Raw genomic sequence first — 23817 nt, 5'->3', positions numbered from 1 at the left:
ACATAACTCCCTGTATTACTGTAACACCTAGGAGCTCTAGACACAGACCAGGATCTCCAGAAGAATCTATATCCCCATCTGTGCAGCAATTCAGTTTTTCTTGAAAAGGTTTCTGCTTCAGTAGCCAAAAGTTTGCCCAAGTGTAGCAAAAAAACAGGAGAGTCTCCAAAAACAAACAAACAAACAAACAAAAAAAAAGAGCATTAGTTAGCATGCCACCAAAAGTCCTGAACTCCACAAACAATACTGCTGAAGAACTACCCTGGGCATCTAAATTCTGCATCCAATTCTAACAATGATTATTCAAAGCAGACAATCTACGCCATACTTCCATTAAAAAAACCCCTTCTGTTCAAACTCATTTCTCATCAAGCCACTGCCACTCACCTCTTCTCTTACTCACCTATTTGCACATCACTTTTTTTTTTTTAAAATCAAAAGCTAATCTAAGGCATAGATTGCTGCAAACTCTAGAAAGGTAATGCAAGATAACCTACATATTAAATAACTTTAGTGCTGTACAAGTAAGAGAATATTTAAGAACCGCATTTTACATTGCTGCTTTGTGGAACAAAGAATACTTTGCTGTAACAAAACTTGCCATTCTCTTTTCACATCAAACTTTTTCTGTTCAGTATGCCGTTGCCATTCCTCCTCTCCACTAGTTTCTCTGCTTCCTACGTTATGCTTTTCAGGAACTAAGAACACTTAAAACAAGCACAACTCCTGTCCAGACTAACTTTGCAGTAGGTGGGAAGATGGTAACACATGCCTACCTACCTGTCAAAGAAATAAGCTCTTAGGTCCGGGTATAGGTTGAGCAAAGACATACCCCTTCTCAACAGACTGAAGCTTGCATACTTGCATTTAGACTGGAGAGAAACTCCTTGTTTGGACTCACTGAAACAGGTAAGACCATGCCACAAGCTATTGAGGTCAATGTAATACCAAACAGCATTCTAAAACTGTCTGCTAAATGTACATAGTTAAAAGAAGAAAGAGCAGAGCAACAATCATCTTGCTCCTTCTGGTAACTTTGGAAAAAAAAAAAAAAAAAAAGGCGGCCAACCAGAATATAGCAGGAAACAGAAGTTGGTACCCAACTGCAGCAAGTACCCAGTCTCCATATATTTACTTGCCTTCCATGGCCAAGGACTTGAGGAAGTCAGAATTCCTTAGACCCTATAAATCAAAAGCCACATGAATAAGACTGGGGGGATGGAGGGGAAGTCTCTAAAGTAGAAGACAGCCCTCCCATTTTTATTTCACCTAGAAGTACTTGAGATAAAGGTTCAGCTAGTATCTTCCAGATACTTCAGTGGTAGAAGTAGTACAGCCCTCCACTAGGCACTAAACAGCCAGCATCTAAAGGTACTTTATATACAGTCCACCTCATAACAGAAAGTAGTACCATGTTCACAGTGTCTCGTCCTTGAGAGCTGAATCAGGAAGGTTGTTAAACCCATGCAACAGCAGCTTCTTGTCTTTGAGGCCCAGTAGAAGACTTTTTTTTAAAATATTTTTTAGCAAACCACAGCTCTACTTTGTCTTTCACCTTCTTAATGGTCCTCCAAATCAGCACTTCCCACCAAAAAGAATTCCTAGTCTGACCTGGCTATTGGGAAAGGATCCTAACCATTCTGCATATGTATGCCATTGTAATAGGTTTTTTGCAGCCCCAGGGCACAACTACAAGAGCCTTCCTTCTTTCTTTAAAGGCAAGGTCTGAATATGGCTACCAGGACTGCAGTTTAAGGAGGCTGCATCATTTCTCTTCCAGTTTATGTAGGACCCTTGGGAACATGTTAGCAGGACTGTTTGGTAGTTTGCCTGCATATATTCCCAGCTCTGCTTTCACTTACATGTCAGACTTTTGTCAAAAACAAAACCTGAAGTAGTGCTAGTTGCAAGCCTCCATCAAAACCTGAAATACACAGCAAGCTTTCACACAAGACTGAAAATTTCTACATCAGTCCGATAATTGTTTTGTAAGTTTAAATAAATAGTCCCCTGGGAACAGCACAGAACACTAGTAATAAAAGTAATGCAATTTCACCCAGTTTTTATCTTTAATTTCCAAAGCTAAACTAAGGATGGAACAGTAAACCTCTCATATAGGCAAGAACATTTATACTGAGCTACAGTGGAGCACAGATTCATGGAAGTGTCATATATAAGCATGTAGTTTCTGACTTCTACTTTTAATAGCCCTTTTAGTTCAGCAGTTCCACACCAACCTCTCAGACCACAGGTAATCACAGTCACTGCTGCATGCATAGGAAAATGTGCACACAAAGTTGTCAAACTATCCTAGTTTCCTGCCATTCAGTCTGTAAGAGCTTATCAAACACTAACAGTAAGTCCCTGAAACAGCAGCCACAGAAGTAAAGGTTGGGGGGATAGCGAGAGCTTGTTGTTTTAAGGGGAGGAAGCTAGGGAAGGCAAGGATTATGAAGAAAAGACTTATTTAAAAAAAAAAAAAAAAGACAGCTTTGGATATTAAGCAGTGTCCTCATACAAACACTTGCTGGCTTTATGGAAAAGATCTTTGAATCACAGATGAAAGCAAATGGCAAATACTGGCATCAGCTCTCATTTGGTTGTTGAACAGAAGAGCAAAGTTATGAATTTGTCTCAATATTTGCCTCCTGGAATTCTCAGCTGCTTGGCTCCAATTTCCATCTGCAAAATGAGTAATTTCCATTTTAGGAGACCAACTTGCAGGAGGTCAGAGCAATCTGGCTATCCTTGATTACACATCATGGTTCGTTACAAGCTGAAGGATCTGCTTGTGCCAGTACATGCACAAATTACAATCTAAGTTCATCAAAGCAAGTGTACAAGAACTTCATCAGCTGAGGCAGAAGTTGCCCTGAACTTTACTACTGAGATTCAGCTACTACTGGAGAATTCAACATCTGCTTCTAGCAGTTTTAGCTCAAGTGTTGGATGAAATTACAAGTTCAATAATCCCATATCACAGTAATGGTGGGTAAGCATTTTGGCTTCATGCATGCAAAGACTTCTCCTCTATCTTCAAATTCATTGGCATGTACAACTCAACATATGTTTGCCCATTAGCAAGTGCAGAACATCCATCTTTCTGCTTCCCCACAGTCCTTCAAAAGAACTCAGGAAAAAAAAGGATTATTGGTTTATGGCACTTAGTGGAAGTACAAAGTGTTACAACTACTGGCATAATATAGAAAAGAATTACGACAATACAGAAAATTCACAATTCTTTCATTGTATGTGGTACGTATATTGAAGTCACAGGTCAAACCCAATGCAAACATAAATTAGAGAGGGCAAAGTTAAAGCTTGCCAATTTGAACGTTCTTCTAAAAATAAAGTTAGTGCTGACATATTCGCTTGAATTCCCAAGCTCAAAAAGAATGCTGTAAAAGTTTATTCCATCAAAGATTCAGAGACATAAATTAAAGCCAAAATTTTCACTATTTGTTTTATGGCTGAAGAGTACTGTCAACCAGCTAAGCACCTGTACTGTTTGTTAATCAAGGCTGCCAAAACTCTAGTAAAAGAAGAATGAAAACCTAATAATAACACAGAGATATTACAGGTTAATTACATCACTACTATACACCTGAGGTTCTAGAGCACACCTGCCTATCCAACCCTGAACTCAAGGGATGCCATGAGACTCAATAAACTATAAGGCATGGAAACATCTCCTCCTAATAGCTGCAAAGCAACTCAGAATGTTAAGAATTATTAACCATAAATGTAGTTTACACTTGAAGCGGGAGGGTAGAAAAATATATACACTTACACCATAACCATCACAACATCCTGTTTTAAAAATACACTACCACTCTTTGGGCTAGAGAGTAAAAGTTCTTTAAGTGGAATAGACAGATCAGAAAGTGAAATGCCTCCAAATACTTTTAAAACTAGACAAACAATCAAAAACACTATGAGTCTGCTCTTACCTATAACCTCCTGGTACTTGCTGATAAAGGATATATATTTCTGTTGCAAAAATATCTTTTCTTCTCCACAGTTGCTTAGAACTACAGCATCTTCTGCACAAGTTTTTCAGTGAGCTTTACTTCATACTGCAACTCCTACACAGCCTTTACCATAACCAGTCCAATCTGACATTTTGCACTCACTCATTCAGCAAGATGCAGCACTTCCCTTTGATTCTTTCTTTTGTGGACACTAGCTGTGACGGAGCCAAAGGGATAAACCTGATGACAAGTCAAAAGCCTCAGGTTAAAGAGGCCTCAGAATACACATTCAAATGGGAGACAGCAAAGTAGCCAGAACTACTGGCTCAACTGCAGAAACGCACACCTTACTGGCTAAAGAAAGGATTCTCTTAGCATGATGGACCAGTCCATTTAGCCAGTAACTTGCTGCCTAACTGTATTTTTTGGTTTAGACGTTGTGTCAACCTGAAGGTGTAATTTTACAAATTAAGTGCTGTTCTCATCCCCTCCACCCCCACAAAGCAGATGGGGCAAATTACCTTTCCCTCATTATTCCAGCTGGCCACCAACAATCTGCTACTCGCCCTTCATGTATCAGCATAATCTTGTAAACAGCAACTTCCCTTCATTCAGCATCCTCTTCTAAATTGGCAACAGTATTATTGTTGTATGACTAGAGTGTTTTGGAGGAGGGCATCGTACTTTCCTCCAACACACTGACAACTTTTTGCAATATTCACTGGAGTGGTTAATAACTTTTTTCCAAGCATTGTATTACCATAGAGTCATGTTCCACCAACTGATAAAACTCAGTCACTGAAGCATCTGGAACTTTAAGTCTTACATTCAGAAGTCAAGAAAATTGCAGGAAACCCAGATGCCACACTGTGCCCAAAGCAGGCAAATTATCTGCATCTTAACCTAAGAATTTAAGAAAGATTCTTATATGCAACTTCTAAAGTCAGAACATTACTAAAATTGGACTTCACCCAAGAAATATTTGAGATTAAGAAGGTAAATAGCCTAATGGAGTCATCAATATTCTCAGTGAATCGAGACTCACTAGAAGTGCCAGAAGTGCCAGAAGCATTTCACAATCTACACACTGACAAAAGCAAGAGTTCACAGAAATCTTTGGTTCATACAGTTGGCTTTACAGGAACAACTCCTCACATTCTGCTATTCCTTGCATTAAGCAGAATTAAAATATTCCAGAGAGAAATTTATAGTGCAATCATGGGTTTGGGGGGATGGGGTATCATCTTAAGTATCCTCACAAAGTCAAGAGGAGCAGAGACATAAATCCTGTGTCTCAGTGGTTGCTGATACTACCAAAGAAAGGAAAGGAAGCAAACCTGTGACAGACCTTTCTTGGAGGAAGAAATCAAAGTAAGGCACATGCTGGGTTTCCATAAGCATCAGCACCGTGTTTAACTCTCTATGGATGCAGACTTGAATTCAGAGCCTGGTTTTGTAACTCTAATAACTCTAATAACCACAACTATATTAATTATAACAAATAACTAACCAGTGCTGCTTATTTATTAAAAGTTACGAGGCAGAAGAATTCCATTGCCAAGATCCAGTTTCTGTAACAAAAGTAGAGCAAGGAGACAGGACTACAGAAAAAGGGGCAATTCACCTGGATTAAAAAAATTCCTACCTCTGTTATTGTTCTATCTTATGATCAGGGGAATATTTTCTACCCTGTCTTTCCCTGTGCCCACCTTTGTCTAGGTCGAAGAACTTCTTCAAGGAGCAATTTATGCAACTGTACAATGTAATATGGGTCTCATGAATCAGACAGCTACCAAAGGTAAGTACAGAAGTGTACTGATAGAAGCTGGTGATGTCATTCCTAGTTAAGTGACACTCCTTGGTTTTACGGCCTATCACATGAGCTCAACTGCTAAACATTTGAAGCCAGATTTTAAACCATCTTTGTTTTAAAAATTGAAGGTTCTGCCTTAAGGTTTAAATGGTTTTAATACCCAAGTAATATTTGTAGTTTAAGCTGCAATAAAGCAGTCCAAATCAGTTGACTTAGGCTGTTATTTGCTTCAATTTTGCATAAACACCTTCCAAGTTTTAATAAAATGCAAAGGATTTTACCAAATACATGATTAGCAGTGAAACATGACAAAGCAAAATGAACAGGAAAAACACACCAAGGAAATTCTCCCATATTGAAGTCATTTAACTTGGCTATAGAAAATAATATTAGATAATTATAAAGAAATGAAAAGTCTTCAAAAACCTAGAAGAAAGAAATTAAGACAGCAAAGCCTTCCAAATGCAGTCACAAGAGTTTCTGTCTTGAAAAGACTAAGAACTTGTTACTATATATGCAGGTAAGCAAATAGCTGCAAAGATACAAAGTCCCTGGAGGATCTCCAAAAAGGGGGAAACTACACATCAGCTCTTCAAGCAAACACTTGAGTCATATCTGTGTAGCTGCTGATAAACTATGTCACTGAAGAATCTATGGCTCTTATGCCAACAAAGCCTCTTAACAGAAAGATACTTTTAACTGCTGCTTGGTCTTTTATTGGAATACCCTTAGTTTGCATGCCTTCAACTTTTACTGATGCTTTTTATTTATATGCCATATTTTGAAAGGAAACTTAAATGGAAAAAAATCTTCAATAAGACTACTATCATCTAAGTTTTTTCCATGCCAGAATTTTCTTGTTTTCATGTTTTAATCCAGCATATACACCTGATATGACAAGTCACTCTAAAAAAGAATGCCAAACAATTAATAGCATCAAGAGCTTTTAAAATCCACTGTCTTATTAATCAAGTATTTTGTTTTAGTAGGCTTTTCTGGCTTTTGTAAAGTTTTTATAAGTCAAACTGAAGTTGACACCCACCAGCTGACCTTCCCTCAGGAACTGCTCCATACACATCCAGAAAAACTCCCCTATTTCCATGTTCCTTGTGCCAGAGAACCTACTAATGATTAGGCTCCAGAACACAGGTACAGCGATTCCCATATGGGTAGGCTTCTTGCAGCAAAAATAGATGACAGCTCCAGACACATTTCAGTTGATTTTAATCCCTCACAAACGTGTCATCCAGTCAATCCGTCTGCCACATCAAAATACAAAACTTCACCCAATGCAGTGTGCCCTCCTCATTTTGAGTTGTGTGTAAGTTTTTTCTTTCCTCTGTTGCACCGAACATGGAGATGAGCATCTTCTTGGGTTACTGTACCATTCCTGCCTTGGTGACAGGATGGACAATTTTGCTAGAATCAAGAGAAAAATTCAAGTCACCAAATTGTTCAGTAGGCTTATTTGAGTTTCAGTAGGATATCCGTAATCCCAGGCAGAAATTGGGAGGTTCTGAAAAGAACACTAGTTAATGGCACTTTGCATCAGGAACTGGCAGTTACTACAGCATTCTGGTCACAGTACAATTCTCAAACTGGACAAACTGAGTTCATATGTGTAAATCTCAATTGGTAGATACAAAATAAGGCAACTACTTAAAGTGACTAGCTAATCAGTTATAGGCCTCCAATCATCTCACCAAACATAACCAGGTACTGAATGTTGTAGCAGCTACTTAGGTATCATGTTTACTTTACATGATCTTTCTGAATTGTGAACTGAAAATGCTGATTAAGAAAAAACTCAGAACTCCAATAGTCATTTTACTGAAGACTGTATTCAGCTGTACTCAAAGCCATATTAAATATTTGTACTAGTCTTTAATAAAGCTTGTTCAGGGTGGTAGTTTTTCTTGAAGGGAGAAGGGAAATTACATGTTTGAGCATGAAGTTCTTACTGAAGGCAATGTAACATTCAAATACTTTGGGGAAGCCTCTAGCCTTAAACAAGACCAAAACCAAGAAACTAAACCTGAATACTAGCTAACCTGTAACTAGCAAGACGATAAATCAAACACTCCTCAGGCATGCTAAGACAGTACCACAGAATCACCTAGCACTTCAAGCCTACGACACACGTTTCTCCAAACAGCACTTCCATCATCTGTGGTATACTCATACCTACCAATATAGTATAGCTTTGCTTTTCTAGGGACTGTGGGGAAAAGTACTGTGTAAGAATTTAGATATACGGAACGGACTCTAGTGATTAAGATTTTTTTTTTAAATATAAAAAGCAGTATCTCAAGCTGCCACAAAACTGCATGATAAAAAAGGCAAAGGAACAGCTAAATGGAAATGGGCTTTTCCTCCGAGTGAGATAAATACATTCTCCTGCACATTCCCCTTAATGAAAATGAAAGGGTTACATCTGACATACTGGTACTACCAAAGAGGCAGAAGTGATCTACCACACCATCACATAAACTGAGCATCTGACACTAAATATTTTTTCCCAATTAATGGTAGTCAACTAGCTACAATTATAACTATAGAAAGCTCAGTCTCCTCTATGGGGAGAAAAATAAAAAAATGCCTACTCTGTACTTAGCTTTTTTAAAGTAACCTCATCATAAGACAGTATTGTCTTTAACATTGCTTAGACACTAGAACAGCACATAGATTCCAAACTCGACATCCTTATGAAATTAGATTATCATTGCTATTCAAAAGTGCAAAGCTAGTCCATTAGCACGGAATTAGTCAGGAATTAGGGATGTCACTGAGAGACTACCAAACCTCATACAGTCCACCGACTTACCCGCTGCCATTGTTTCACGTGGGCACCAGTGACACAGCCGGGAACAGTCTGAGGAGTATCAAGAAGGATTACAGAGTCCCAGGAGCAGCAGTAAGGGACTCTGGAGCACAGGTAGGGTTTTTTTATCAATCCTCCCAGTCAAAGGGAAGGGGTTTGAAAGGGCCAGTTGAAACTGGTGAATCGACAAACACTTACGGGACTGGTGCCACAGCCAGGGGTTTGGCTACTTAGACCATGGGACTCACATTGAGAAACGTGGTCTACTGGGGGCTGACAGGGTCCATCTGTCAGAGAAGGGGACGAGCATCTTCGGTCATAGGCTTGCCAAGCTGGTGAAGAGGGCTTTAACAATAAAGTTGCCGGGGGAGAGGAACCTCCATCCATCCCACTCCTACCAGTTTGATGCCAGTGCCAGCAAGAGATGCCCAGAGCTTGGAGAAGGACCACAGGTCAGCAGGAGAGCGCGTGAAGAGCAGCACTAAGGAATTCCAGCCAGTAAGTCAGCTTCATCGGTGGCCCAACTTGAATGCCTCTATGCAAACGCATGTAGCATGGGGAATAAACAAGAGGAGTTAGAGACGTGCGCACGATTGCAGGGCTATGATGTTACTGGCATCACGGAGACGTGGTGGGATGGCTCCTACAACTGGAGTGTTGGAATGGAAGGACAGAGGCTCTTTAGGAAGGACAGGCAGGGGAGACCAGGAGGGGGTGTTGCCCTCTATGTCAGTGACCAGCTGGAGTGCATGGAGCTCCACCTGGGGATGGATGAGGAGCTGGCCAAGAGCTTATGGGTCAGGATTGAAGGGAGGGCAGGGACAGGTGACATTATAGTGCAGGTCTGCTACCAGCCACCCAACCAGGAAGACCAAGAGGATGAGGCCCACTATAGACCTGCTGTAAACAGACAGGAACAGCCTCACGTTCACAAGCCCTGGTCCTCATGGGGGACTTCAACCACCCCAACATTTGTTGGAGGGACAACACAGCAGGGCATAAGCAATCCAGGAGGTTCCTGGAATGCGTTTGTGATAACTTCCTTCTCCAAGTGACAGAGGAGCCAGCAAGGAGAGGTGCTGTGCTGGACCTTGTCCTCACCAACAAGGAGGGGCTGGTGGGGAACGTGAAGCTCAAGGACAGCATTGCCTGCAGTGACCATGAAGCAGTGGAGTTCAAGACCCTTAGGGCAGCGAGGAGGGTGCACAGCAAGCTCACTACCCTGGGCTTCAGGAGAGCAGACTCTGGCTTCTTCAGGGATCTGCTTGGTACAGTACCATGGGATACAGCCCTGGAGGGAAGAGGGGCCCAAGAAAGCTGGTTAATGTTCAAGGATCGCCTCCTCCAAGCTCAGGAGCCATGCATCCCAACAAAGAGGAAGTCAGGCAAAAACACCAGGAGGCCTGCATGGATGAACAAGGAGCTCCTGGACATACTCGAACACAAAAAAGAAGCCTACAGAGGGTGGAAGCAAGGACAGGTAGCCTGGGAGGAATACAGAGAAATTGTCCGAGCAGCCAGGGATCAGGTTAGGAAAGCTAAAGCCCTGATAGAATGAAATCTGGCCAGGGACGTCAAGGGCAACAAGAAAAGCTTCTATAGGTATGCTGGTGATAAAAGAAAGACTAGGGAAAACGTGGACCCTCTCCAGAAGGAAACAGGAGACCTGGTTACCCAGGACATGGAGAAAGCTGAGGTACTCCATGACTTTCTTTGCCTCAGTCCTCACTGGCAAGTGCTCCAGCCACACCACCCACGTAGCAGAAGGCAAAGGCAGGGACAGGGAGAATGAAGAACTGCCCGCCATAGGACAAGATGAGGTTCAAGACCATCTAAGGAACCTTGAAGGCACACTAGTCCATGCAATCTGATGAGATGCATCCGCGGGTCCGAGGGAACTGGCGGATGAAGTGGCTAAGGCACTATCCATCATATTTGAGAAGCCATGGCAGTCCAGGGAAGTTCCCACTGACTGGAAAAGGGGAAACATAACCCCCATTTTTAAAAAGGGAAAAAAGGAAGACCTGGGGAACTACAGGCCGGTCAGTCTCACCTCTGTGCCCAGCAAGATCATGGAGCGGATCCTCCTGGAAACTATGCTAGGGCACATGGAAAATAAGGAGGTGATTAGTGACAGCCAACATGGCTTCACTAAGGGCAAATCATAGCTGACAAATTTGGTGGCCTTCTCAATGGGGTAACAGCGTTGGTGTATAAGGGAAGAGCAACTGACATCATCTACCTGGACTTGTGCAGAGCATTTGACGCTGACCCACACGACATCCTTGTCTCTAAATTGGAGAGACATGGATTTGATGGATGGACCACTTGGTAGATAAGGAATTGGCTGGATGGTTGCACTCAAAGAGTTGCGGTCAACAGCTCAATGTCTGAGTGGAGACCAGTGACAAGTGGTGTTCCTCAGGGGTCACTGTTGGGACCGGTACTGTTTAACATCTTTGTCAGTGCCATGGACAGTAGGATTGAGTGCACCCTCAGCAAGTTTGCTGACAACATCAAGCTGTGTGGTGCAGTCGACATGCTGGAGGGAAGGGATGCCATCCAGAGGGACCCTGACAGGCTTGAGGTGGGCCCGTGCGAACATCATGAAGTTCAACAAGGCCAAGTGCAAGGTCCTGCACATGCATCAGGGTGATCCCAAGCACAGACACAGGCTGGGCGATGAGTGGATTGAGAGCAGCCCTGAGAAAAGGACTTAGGGGTACTGGTGGATGAAAAACTAAATGACCCAGCAATGTGCACTCGCAGCCAGAAAGCCAATCGCATCCTGGGCTGCAGCAAAAGAAGCATGACCAGCAGGTCGAGGGAGGTGATTCTGTCCCTCTACTCCGCTCTCATGAGACCCCACCTGCAGTACTGTGTTTGGCTCTGGGGCCCACAGCATAAGAAGGACATGGACCTGTTGGAGCGAGTCCAGAGGAGAGCCACGAAGATAATCAGGGGGCTGGAGCACCTCTCCTATGAAGACAAGCTGAGAGAGTTGGGGTTGTTCAGCCTGCAGAAGAGAATGCTCCAGCGAGACCTTAGAGCAGCCTGCCAATACTTAAAGGGGGGCTACAGGAAAGATGGGGAGGGACTTTTTACAAGGGCCTTTAAACTGAAAGAGGGTAGATTTAGATTAGATATTAGGAAGAAGTTTTTTACTGTGAGGGTGTTGAGACACTGGAAGAGGTTGCCCAGAGAGGTTGTGGCTGCCCCATCCCTGGCAGTGTTCAAGGCCAGGCTGGATGGGGCTTTGAGCAACCTGGTCTAGTGGAAGATGTCCCTGCCCATGGCAGGGGGGTTGGAACTAGATGATCTTTAAGGTTCCTTCCAACCCAAACCATTCTATGATTCATTCTACAAAATGGGCACAGGTTTTGTAAGGAAAGCAGATGAGACTGAAAGAGATCTTTTGGGCTACAGTCAAGGAGAAAAGAGTTGAATGCTTACTAGTACTTAAACTATATTTTTTTCTCCATTTAAAAAAACTCTGTTGCTTATTAAATATTTGAAAAATCAGTTGAGTTGCCTCATTTCTTGAATCCCATTTGTGCAAGGCATCTATGATTCTATGAATTACTAGTTTTAAGTGAAGGATAACATACATATAGAGGTTAGCACTAGGATAATCTAACTCAACAACTCTTTAGAGGAAATTAGGAAAAGGATAAAATCCCCCCCACACACCTCTCATCCTACTTTCAGAGAAGCAAGTAATACCTCTTTTAAACAAGAATTCCTATATACAGCAGCCAGAGGTTGCCTGTGTTTCCATTCTTCACATCAGTATCCACAGCAGCATCCAGCACTGGTATATTTTGCCAAAGCGTAAGTTTCTCAAGACAGCCCCTTCCTGGATCCCAACTGCAGCTCCTCTAACTTTGGTCTTCCTTTTCCTAAGCTATTACGATCTAAAAATTAATTTAGATGTCCTGCCCCCCCCCCCCCCCCCCCAGTTTTACATTCATGACATTTATACCTGGAGCTATTTGTGTACCAAAATGAAAAGCAGCAAGCGCAACATTTCTAGTAGTACTTATCTGCAGCAGTCAAATCTTTTAACAAACAGTAGAGACGGTATTCTAAAAATCCAAACGCCACTTAAGCTTGCAAATGCAGGGCTATAATTACAATCGACACTTTTTTACTCTATTATGGAGTACAGCATCCTCTTCAATTGCTGGGAAAACAATTGAAAAAGAGCTCCCCCACTCCCAGGTCATCTTACACAGGTCAGTAACTGATAAAACATTTTTACAAAATATGCAATGTATTTTCCGGCATTCAGACTAAGTTGTTCTGTATTTTCCTTTGAAATGGTAGTTTTTAAATCACCACTGCTATATTTACCTACAGCTATAGGTAAAACCTGTTTATACAGTAACTTCATGAGCTTTCTTTGAAGTCACATTTGACAGATCAGGCCAAAGCCAGGTAGACTGTTGATAAGATATGACATTGCAAATTGCAGGTAAAAATATGAAGAAATTATTTCACATAAAACCAAGTTTGAGGGCAACTCAACTAAAACACAGGGCAATCATATACTTGTCAGTGGCCGCCTTCAGTATTTTACAAGTATATTACAAGTATTAAGCACAAGAGCCACTAGATCTGTTGTTACTCCTTTACAGAGATGGGGGAAAGTTGTTTCTCTTCCTAAGCATCAAATACCCAATAAGCACTGTGACATACAAGTATGAGCATTCAATATTACACACATACAAGTGTAGCTATACAGACACAAATGCCAAGCATTTGGCTAGGTTGTCTGCAAGTAGAAAATGAAGGACCAGAAAGCCATGTCCAGAAAAATTCACAAACAAAAACCCAAGGACAGTCACAGTGTTAGCACAACCCACCCTCTCCACTCTGCTATACTCAGAAGCCAAGAAACTGACATTACACAAAAATTCTTCTTTCAGAGATAAAGTGTTAAACTTTTATCTTCTACTGAGTAGGAAACAACATGCAGACTCCTTGTGAAAAAAATCATTATCATTAGGACCTAAAATAATTCAAGTTGCAGTAGTTGAACAAAGTAAAAGTGGTAGCAAATTGTAAAGTTTGGCAAGCTTTCTAAAAACTTTGTTTTATATGGTTTGATAGAATTGAGATTATTACTTAACAACAGGAGTCCCTATTCGGCCCACAGGCACAATGCTGTCACCCCAGTCTTCACTTTTTACTTTGATTAAATCCTAAGGCAATTCATTTTTGCCCAAGTTTGCAGCAAGTTCAGCATGTAAAGCACCAGGCTGGATTGATTTGAAAACAATTCCAAAGAACAGGTTAGTAAAACAAGTCTAAGAGTTGTTGACTTTTTGTAACTAGATAAAAAAATAACTTACTGCTGCAACAACCCTGCAATAAGCAGGGTTACTTTTAATTTTGACTACCTTCTGTGTATTCTATAAAATATGACTGATCTAGGAGATAATATCAATAACTTCGGATTGTTTCATCTCTGGGATGGGGGGGCACACTTTTGATTTCTTTAAGATTACTTAATTAAGCCTACTCATTCAAGTATAATTGCATACATTTGTGAGCATACTGCAAGAACCAACACTTTTGTTAAAACTTGGAACAACATGCTTTGCAGCTTTAAAATAACAAATTTTCCACTTCAGTAACGGAAGCATAGGTTTTCAATCAAGAATGCTAAAGCAAATTTCAGGACATTAGTAAGCCAAAACTTTCAAAGCCAGAAGTCAGAGATGGTATTTTAATTTCAAAAGGGGCCCACAAGGATCCTGGATTTGACAGAGGAATGCAGCTTCTCAGTGAAAGCTTCATCCAAGTTAAGTGTTTCAGAAGGTAGCACTGACCACACACATACATCAGTGTACACACTTGTCAGCTGTGCTCACCTTTGTTACCAGATGAAGACAGTGTTATTTTGCCTTAGACAAATAATTCACATGTGAAATTTTAAGAAAAATACTGTCAGGTAAGCTCATTCTGTAAGTTTGAAGCAGAACTATTAACAAACAGGTTTCATGTTGCTAACATGCATTTTAGTCATTCTGTGAAAGAACCAAAAAATTAACAGGAAAATGAAATTCACATGAGAAATGGCATATATGCATTTCAGATCCACAACACAAGGCCAAGACTTGCATGTAAATTCCCTGATGCACAAGAAACCTCAGATACTCAATATGTACATAGAAGACGCTTTGGTTACTCTTCTAGCTTCACTATCAGGGTAGTAAAACAGCAACAGCAAAACTAAATAAATAAACACCCCAGAACAAAAACTTTTGTAGTAATCACCACTGGCTGGCTAACTGATCACATCAAAGCAAGCTGTCACAATGTGAACTCAAGACCCCAAATGACAATCATAACATGGGAAAATAAATCAAAGGATATTTCAGACTGATTTTTAAAAAAAAAATTAAAAAAAAAACAAAAACAAAAAAACAGTGAGACTTGGCCCCTGACAGAATGTTTTAGAGCTGGAACCATTTCTAAAAAGCACAGCTTACAGATATTTTAGTATCAAAATAGATGGCTATGTGCTAGTTATAGACCAAATGTAAAACTGAAGTATTCAGAAGTTACAGTAGTATAGAACTATTTACTTGCAGCCTTGAAGGCAAACCTATGTCTGTATGTAGGCCCAAAATAAGGCTGCATTTGCTGGTCAAGTTTTTTTCAGGGGTTTCACCCTCTTCTTAAAGCGAACTCCACTCTTGACTCTGTTCAACAGCCCTTTAGAAGCCATTAGTCTAAGAAATATATTGTTAATGGGGTAAGTGCTAGCACCACTCAGGCATAAATGGGAAACAGTCTTCTTCAAAGACTTCATCATATTGCTCTAATTTTGGTTTTGTGAATGAGTTGTCAAAGATTCAGTGTTTCCAGGATAAGCACAGTGGCTGATTCAGTGTTCTCAAAAAACAACAGAAAAGCTGGGTACCAGGTCTTGTCAAAAGAAAGCATTTAAAAAATATATCCAGAAATGCTTCCTCCTATCCCCAAATACCCTGATCATCTTTTGCCTTCTTGTTCTATCCTTACAGCCTTGAAATTACTAGAAAGGAAACAGCTGAGGAATGCTGCCACTCTTATGCCATGCTTTCCATTGACTGTCATTTCAGGAATGCATATAGGAAAGTAAAGCAGCTTGGAATGTCTCCACCCATCCGCAGCATCAGAAGCTGCCCAGCTTACTGACAGCTCCACTGCTTTGCAGCTGCATTCCAGTTTGCATTTTTACGGTTGCCCAGATCAATGAAGAAAGACACATTGTTAAGCACTGATAACACTTGTTAGGTAAATGTCCTCATAGGTTGCACGTCCTATAGGCATACACTCTATATTGATACTACAGTATGGCAGTAACAAGGCATAATTCACAATTTCTTGGTTGCAAGAGTCCCAGAAGGGTGTACTCATGCTATAGTTGTCCAAAACTACCACCACATGGCTTTCAGAGCATATTAGTTTGTCCAAGTCTAACCTGTCTGAATATATTCTTGGATAAAAAAAAATTTAAGTATTTGCTAGAACACATGCATGTTCCTCGATTCCACATCCTATCAGCCCAGCCTCAGGAGTCACAATTACACAGAGAGGCAAGCAATATGCTGGGCTCTCAATTTTTCAGAGGATTGCAATAAGTGTCTTACTAGCCCAAGTAACAACTTTGAGAAAGAGAGCAAGTGAGAGTACAAGCAAAGGGATAAACAAGTAAAGAATTGGCCAAGAGCCTGTCAAACCATCTGTTCCAACTAAAATTTAGCATATACCCTTAAGCCTGGAATACAGATCCTCAGTTAGAAGACCCAAGTTGTATCTTTACTAATGATTTATACTGACTGCTTCTGTCTGTCTCCTAGCCTCAGATTTAGCTAACAAATTGAAATTTAGTAATTTCGTAAAAAATAACACACTTGCTACTACAATGCCAAGATCAAAAAGGCCTCAAATCAAGCGTGTTCACTTCGGTTTCATTCATACATACAAGAGCACATCTCATCTACTCTTACAAAGTGATTTTGATGATTTATCATGGAAAAAGTGTTCTAACAATACCAAGAATATGCCAGAATACATAAAAAAACATAGATAAAGCTTTATTGTAAAAGCAGCATTAATGCTACAGTGAAATTCATGGCTATAGACCAGCAGAAATCATCCCTGAACATTAGCTTCGGTAAATACTAAAGCCCTACCAGCTGAATTCATCTTTACATTGAACGTAGAACTCATCCTCCATGACTACATAAGAAATCCATCAGTTACACTAACACGGAAGCTTGCTTTAAATACTTAAAATAATTACTATATGCTAGAATTCACTTGGGTTGTTCTGTTTGTGCACTAGAAATATCCATAGCAATGAAAAATGCTATGTAACTACACACAGAAATCACAGGTTCAAACTTGACAGACCGTGAGGAGGCCAAGAGACACTTGGAGATAATAAACCTAAAAAGGTGGAAAGATTGTTACTTGTTTCTTTTACAAAACACCAAGCAGAACAATTTTTTTGAACACAGCATTTAAATTTCTACTATTATACTTAAAGTATATTATGAAGAATCACTTCTTTTTTTCCTCTTCTTGCCTCCATTTCAAAGGGTAAAGAAAAAAAATCTTAGATGACGAGATCAGTAGGAAGTTAACAAGTACTTACTGTAGAATCTGAACCTAGCTACTGTAACTATGGAAAGATCTATGGCCCACACAAGAACCAACTCCTGTTACAAAGGGGATTTTAAACAAATATGCCTCTGTAGTCTAATCACTGAGTGAAGTCAACATTACACTTATTTTGGGACTCATTTTCTCTGTGCTTTGTTGTACAGATAGAGAATTAAAAAAATAAATAAATCAGGATAACATAATACAAACTGAGCAAATGAGTCCAAAATTCTCAGTTGTGTATCATCTACAATGAGAGCATAAGGGCATTCAGTGGGTAGGAGGTTGTTTCCCCTCCAAACAGTGAGATTTAGGCATCAGGTTCCTAACAGAGTATGAACCTTTCTGTACAGAAGTAAGTTCTCTTACTTGGTAGTCTTGAAATATTAACAAGTTTACCATACACACCAGTATTTGCACTCTCCAAAAGAGGCAGTGCAGAAGTCATAGCTAGGAGGTTACTAACATGGCTTTGAGCTATTTCTATACCTTCCTTACCCTTGGTTGTTGGGTGCTGCTGCTACGATGCAAACACCCTAGAGATTTAAGACTGTAGGAACCTGTTCTTTGCTCTCATGACTTGACATGCTCTGCATGCTGTGGCCCCAGCTCAAATACATGACCTCTGTTATCATTTGTCAAAAAGGATCCCAACAGTGCAGCCTTAATGCCCTCTATCAAGTTCTAAGGCAAAGGGATCCAGCACTGGTAGATTTTATGTCCCTTTTTCATCACTCCTTGCTGTCTGAAAGGATGTCGTAACAAGGACGACAGTTGATGCCAATCGTAACAATACCCTTTACCGTATCAGGTCCTAGAAGCATGCCACCAGGAGTCCTGATAGAATTTTTCACATAAACTATTGCAGAAACTCCTGCAAAGGAAGGTACTTCTTACCCAAGAAATAAATCCCATAGAACCCACAGGAAATATTAAGACAGCAATAACAGTCCTTAATCAGTTAGAAAGAATAAGCGTTCAGTGAAACACACTTGTGAAGAGTTTCTCAGCATCTTAAATACTACTGAGGGATCAACACAGCAGAGTCCTACAGCACTGGCATATTGCTGTGCCTGCAAACTAATACATAACTATAACGTCAGTAAAACAGTCTCACCTTCATATTCAATTTAGTACTTGAAGAGTTGCAGAAAAACACAGATATTTGCAACAGACATAGCCTTTGGGGAACTTTGCTTAATTAAACTGTAGTTGTCCTGGACAAAAAAAAGAGCATATGAATCCTTCATTAAGGATCAGGAGCCTCTCTTGCTGTTCAGCCTTCACCAATGACAACACCTACAGTACTCAATGAAGCCCATGCACAAACAGCCAGGGCAATTTCCCTTATCTTATTACCTCTGAAGCTGTACCCTCCCCCAGGACGAAACAAGCTCAAGACAGCAGGACACGCTCCTTTCACGCTATCTGGTGGAATTAGGCTGCAGCACCCACCTTCCTCACCCAGAGAGAATGAGGCCAAAAAGCAGGTTACCACCTCCTAAATCTGAGCAGCCTCAAAGAAAAAGGGCAGCCAAAAAGCAGGCTGCATAATTTGTCGTACCTAACCGCAGCCTAATCTCAGCCTCCTTTATCAGGAGCGTGCAGGTACTCCACAGTGCACACCCCGTGCTCCCAGGGGAGCAGCGTGCGCAGGAAATCCAGAATCCAGCCTTCCAGGAAACTGGTCACATCACAGTCCCTCCCCACCACATGCAGCCTTCCCATGGTGCTGCCCAGAGAGGCTGGGCTCCTCTTTCCCATACAAAGCTCTACGTAACTTTTAGACAAACTACTTTCAGTCACTTAAGCAATAAATTCCAATCAGAGCTAGTGAACGAAGTCCTCTTTCATGGAAGAGAAGGAAACAGAGGAAGAGAGAGTCCTAACCCTGAGGAAGGACAGGCGCTAAGCTTTCAGGATAATAGAACCGAATCCCACTCCGAATAAATGTGTCTGCCCTAGAAGGGACCAGGTTTTATTGAAAACAGTATACAGTCTCTTGTAAACATTATTTCAGAATATGCCACTCTTCTCCCCGCCTCTGCAGAAACTATTAATCTACAAGGTCACAACTCACCTTTGGGCTTTTTTTCCTCCCAAGTTCTCCTTACATTCAGTTGTTAAGGCAGATTAGAAAAGCTGCTCTATCTGTAAATTAGATCTCATCCTGTGTGACAACTGTCTGGGAATGCAACATTTAAAAACAATCAACTTCAGCCTCCACTAAATTAACGGAACAGACATCTGATTGTAAATTCAAGGTCTAATTTAAAAGTAAGTTTTCTCATCTTACAGACATATACGCACACAATATATCTGTAATGCAGTACATTGCAGCAGAATACATACTACCCTGCTGCAATATCCTACGTTGCATATATCTCCCATAGATTGAAAAATGGTACACCCAGTTTTGTCCTTCGTGCTGAAGGCCTAACCCGAACTTACACCAAAACAAGTTCTTAAAGAGAATGACATTTGAACCCAACATTACATACACGAATAATAATCATCATCTAATGACAAATTTCTCCCCTTCTGCAAGATCTTTAATTCCAAGAAATTTACCTGACCTGTCCTCAGATATGATGCGCTCAAGTCCACTCATCTATGCGCGTGCAAATATAAAACAAAATCACTCAGTGCCAAGAGATGAATAAAGTACGTGCACATATACTCTCCCCCTTCCTCCTCTGAGCTGCCAAGCCAATTGTAATTTTTCCTTTCCCATATGCATTAAGAGAAACGATTCTACATAAAGCTTTCTGACGGTGATGGCATTCTACCCCACTGATGTAGGAGAAGTTTAGCTAATGGCTTTAGTAATAAAGCTTGATGCTCCATTAAAGACCAGATCTGAACTTCACCAGAATTTCAGGATTAATGGTACTTTCCCCTCAGCACTTTCAACCACCTGGGCTGTGGAAAAGAAAACACAGCTTAAGTCTCTTCCGGTAACTGTCATATCTAGCAGGAAAAACAAAGGCTGAATAGTATATTAAATATTTAATTCTATGGCTATTTCAGACACATGCATTTGTTCTCAGTAACTGCAAAAATAGTTAGATGCAAGACAAAAAGGACACAACCCAAAAAAGGTAAGAGTCACTTTATCTTTGCTGATATTATTATTTGTTCCTGTGAAGCAGTAAAGTCTACATGGGATCTGACAGACAACACAAAAAAAACCCCAAAAAACAAAAAACCAACCACACAACAAATCAAACAAAAAACCACAAAGCAACAGCAAACCGTGGCAGTCTTAAACACAACAATGTGGACTTTGACACAACTGACATCAGTCAGTCAAAACTCTGTCAAGAAGAATGACAAGTTTTTGAAGAGTTTCCTTTGGGAACAGATACAGCTTTGTTCCATGCCACAGCCAAATCTGATCAAATGAATTCATGTTAGAGACTGCATACTGTATGATTTGCACCTTTTATATGACATATTAGAGGCAAATAAGATTTATTGATAATAATGAAGTGAAACCATTCAGAGTTGGTCACGGGCAGGGATTTGTTATAAACCTTTTTTTTTTTTATATAGCAACAGGCAACATTTGAGGATTCTAACTTCACAATTGATCATCTTATTTGATTTAAATATCATAAAATGAGAAAAGGCTCTTTGGTATCACTGCGGGGGGAGGGGGGGGCAGATGAGAGCAAGCAAGAGTTTTAGCAGTGATACAAATCTTCACCTCTGTTCCTTTAGACTTTGCCCTTTCAAACTGCAAGCTGACTACAGGTAAAAAAGAAGGGGAGAAGCAGCTCAGAATGATCTTGTTGAAAGCTTTGTTTTATGTAGTATCAAAGACGTTGTGAAAATGCCATCTGGACTTCATGAAGAGAGATAACACCATTCATCTCTTATTCTAACAATAGAGTTAAACTAAACGTCATCCTTTCCTACCAATCACTGGACTACAGTAACTTGTAGACCCAACGATCTAACCAGTCAAGGTATGACTTCTAATACAGAGCTCCCTGGAAGCACGAAGCAATCATAACTTGGTTAGAGAAGGACAAATACATAAAACCTTGGTATGAAGCGACAGGCTAGCCTGAAGTCAGGTAACCGTGCCGCAGTAACATGCTGACAGGCTTAACCGCAACGCACATTCATTCTTCCAGTTCAGTTCACAACTGAAAGTAAACCAATACCCTTTACAGGGGAACAAGTGACAACTTATACACAGGAAATAGAGCAAAGCGTAGTAGAATTCTCTATCTTATGTTCAGGAGGGGATCCTATCCAGCACTATGGGGCAACTTATGTATTTGTAGAGCGTCACATCCTTGAAAAAAATCTGTATGGGATGGATTAAATACATTAAACAAAAATGAGGTGGTGAATTTAAGAAAAGCACTGCATAACAACAATGTCCTATTTACCTCACCTAACCATTTGGGGAAGATTTCTACTTGATCAACCTACATCTCATAATCATTAAGATTTTTTTTTTTTTTTTTAAACTACTGAACAGCTTGCGAACTTAAGAATAGGAAGCTAGCCTGTCAAAGATCATTTTTTGCTGTTTGGATATCCAGCAAATCTAATATAGCGTGGAAGCTTTTGGCCTTCTAGAGAAACAAAAACTATTCAGGCAAACCCGCATTATCTCCGGATTGCCACAGCCTTTCCTTATTTGGCTAACGTTTTGAGATTCCAATCAGACTGCTATGAAGTTCAACATGCACAAAGCATCCATTTTGAGGAAACTTCACAGCCAGTTTCCCTTCCATTCCCCCCCTGCCCCAAGTGAAAGTTATCTCCCTCAGCACCAACCCCCCCTCCCACATACCCACACCAGAACAAAGCAATATGGATTCGGTTTTTTTGACTGCTCTCCAACGCAGCGAAGAAAACCGTGAAGAGCCCCGCTCCCCTTAAAGTTCAGCTTTCACACTGCGGCAGAAGCCATCGCTACAGAAAGCGGGCAGCCGGCTACCGATACACGTTTCTAGATCAGGAACGAAACACTGGTTCCCCTTAGAAACCGGAGAGAAATAAGAGGCTCCGTCCCTCCGCCCGCCCGCATACACGACCGGCGTTTCATCGCCTCAACGCCTGCGAAACCGGGGAGACGGGGGGGCAAGCAGGAAACTGCTACCGGGATCCCGGGCGAGAAGCGGCCGCCCGGGGCGAGCCCGCCTCCCTCACCTGCCGGCCACCACCCCTCCGCCGGGGGCAACCTGTCCCCGTGTGTCCCCGTCCCCCCCCCCCCCCCCCCGCCCGCCCCGACAACGCGGGGCAGGGCCCGCTCGCCCCCGTCCCTCCCGAGGGAGGCGCTGCCCAAACGGGGGAAGCGAGGCGAGCCGGGGAAAGCGAGAGAGGGTCACCGGCACCTCCTCCCCGCCGAAGCCAAGGGGAGAGGCCCAACCGCCCCCTTCCCACGTCCGGCCTGCGGGGAGCGAGGCGGGGGCCGCAGCCTCTCGCCCCTCCAGCCCGCCCGCCCGCCCTCCCCCGAGCCTGACCCCGGTCGCCGCCGCCGCCGTCTCCCGCCCCGCCGGCCCCTCCCCGCCCCGACACCCCCCAGCGGAGGGGAGAGCAGCCGCCTCCGGCCCCTTCCTCCTCCACCGCCTCACGGGCCGGGAGCGGAGGGGGGGGGGGGGGGGGGGCCTTCCCCGCCTGTCCCGCCGCCGAGCTCGGCCAAGGCTTCCCCCACACACACCCGCAGCCCCCGCCCCGGGCGGCGGGAACGGCTCCGCACCGACCTGGTGGAGCGCGGTGAGCCCGTCCACATTGGCGTAGTTGATGTCGGCGCCCCGCTCCAGCAGCCGCAGCACCTCCTCGGTGTCCCCGCTGGAGCAGGCGGCCAGGAAGACGGCGCCGTCGTCGAACTTCACCTTGGTCTTTTTGCGCTTGACCACAGGCGGCTCCAGGTCGGTCTCGGAGCCGATCCAACGCTTCAGCTGCTCGTTCCGCTTCTGCTTGGCGTCCGCCATCTTCATACCCCGCTCCTGCCTGGCCCCCTTAGCTAACGCCGCACCGAGGATAGGCTATATACCGCCAGTATCCCACAGCGCACCGCGGCCCGCACTCGCCCTCGCTCGCTCACCCACCCAGGCGGAGGGCGCAGGGCGGGAGGGAACGGGAGGGGCGGGGCGGCGGCGGCGGCGGCCTCCTTAGCATAATCCCGCGAGATTTACCGGCGGCGGGGAGGCGGGGCTGAGAGGAGCCGGGGCGGGGCGGGGCGTGACACGACCGACGCGGGAGGGCGGGGGACGGGCGCGGCGGGTGGCGTCACTGGCGGGCGGGGGCGTGGCCGGCGGGGGGCGGGGCGTCAGCGGGGGGCGGGGCGGGGGAGTGGTGCTGCCGCCGCCGCCGCCGCCGCCGCCGCGTGTGTCGTGAGTGGGGCGGGCGAGGCCGGCTCGGTTTGCCTCATGCCGGCCCGTGAGTTCAAGAGTTCAGCCGGAGGGGGTCACCGGCTTCCCCTGCCCCGCGCGGCGCGGAAATCCCCGCCACCGCAGGGGAAGAGCCCGGCCGAGAGGCGTCCGGCGGGAGCGGGCCCCGCTGCCGCCTGCCCCGGGGCCTCGCCT

The 23817-nt window shown here is 43.0% G+C and overlaps 1 protein-coding gene across 2 annotated transcripts in view; it reads right to left on the bottom strand.

Moving 5' to 3' along the window:
- PPP1R12A (protein phosphatase 1 regulatory subunit 12A) overlaps positions 1-23367 on the bottom strand; it is a 126979-nt gene extending 103612 nt beyond the window's left edge. For both annotated transcript variants that reach the window (XR_008233169.1, XM_052774673.1), the window contains exon 1: positions 22993-23367. Coding sequence is in view for 1 of the 2 variants with exons in the window: in XM_052774673.1 (XP_052630633.1) it covers positions 22993-23229 (237 nt within the window). In the remaining variant the exon portion in view is untranslated. The remainder of the gene's footprint in view (positions 1-22992) is intronic.
- Between the last annotated feature and the right edge of the window lie 450 nt (positions 23368-23817).

This window comes from Harpia harpyja, chromosome 23, assembly GCF_026419915.1.
Source record: "Harpia harpyja isolate bHarHar1 chromosome 23, bHarHar1 primary haplotype, whole genome shotgun sequence".
Classification (NCBI taxonomy): domain Eukaryota; kingdom Metazoa; phylum Chordata; class Aves; order Accipitriformes; family Accipitridae; genus Harpia; species Harpia harpyja.
This window is presented reverse-complemented; position numbering and strand designations above follow the sequence as displayed.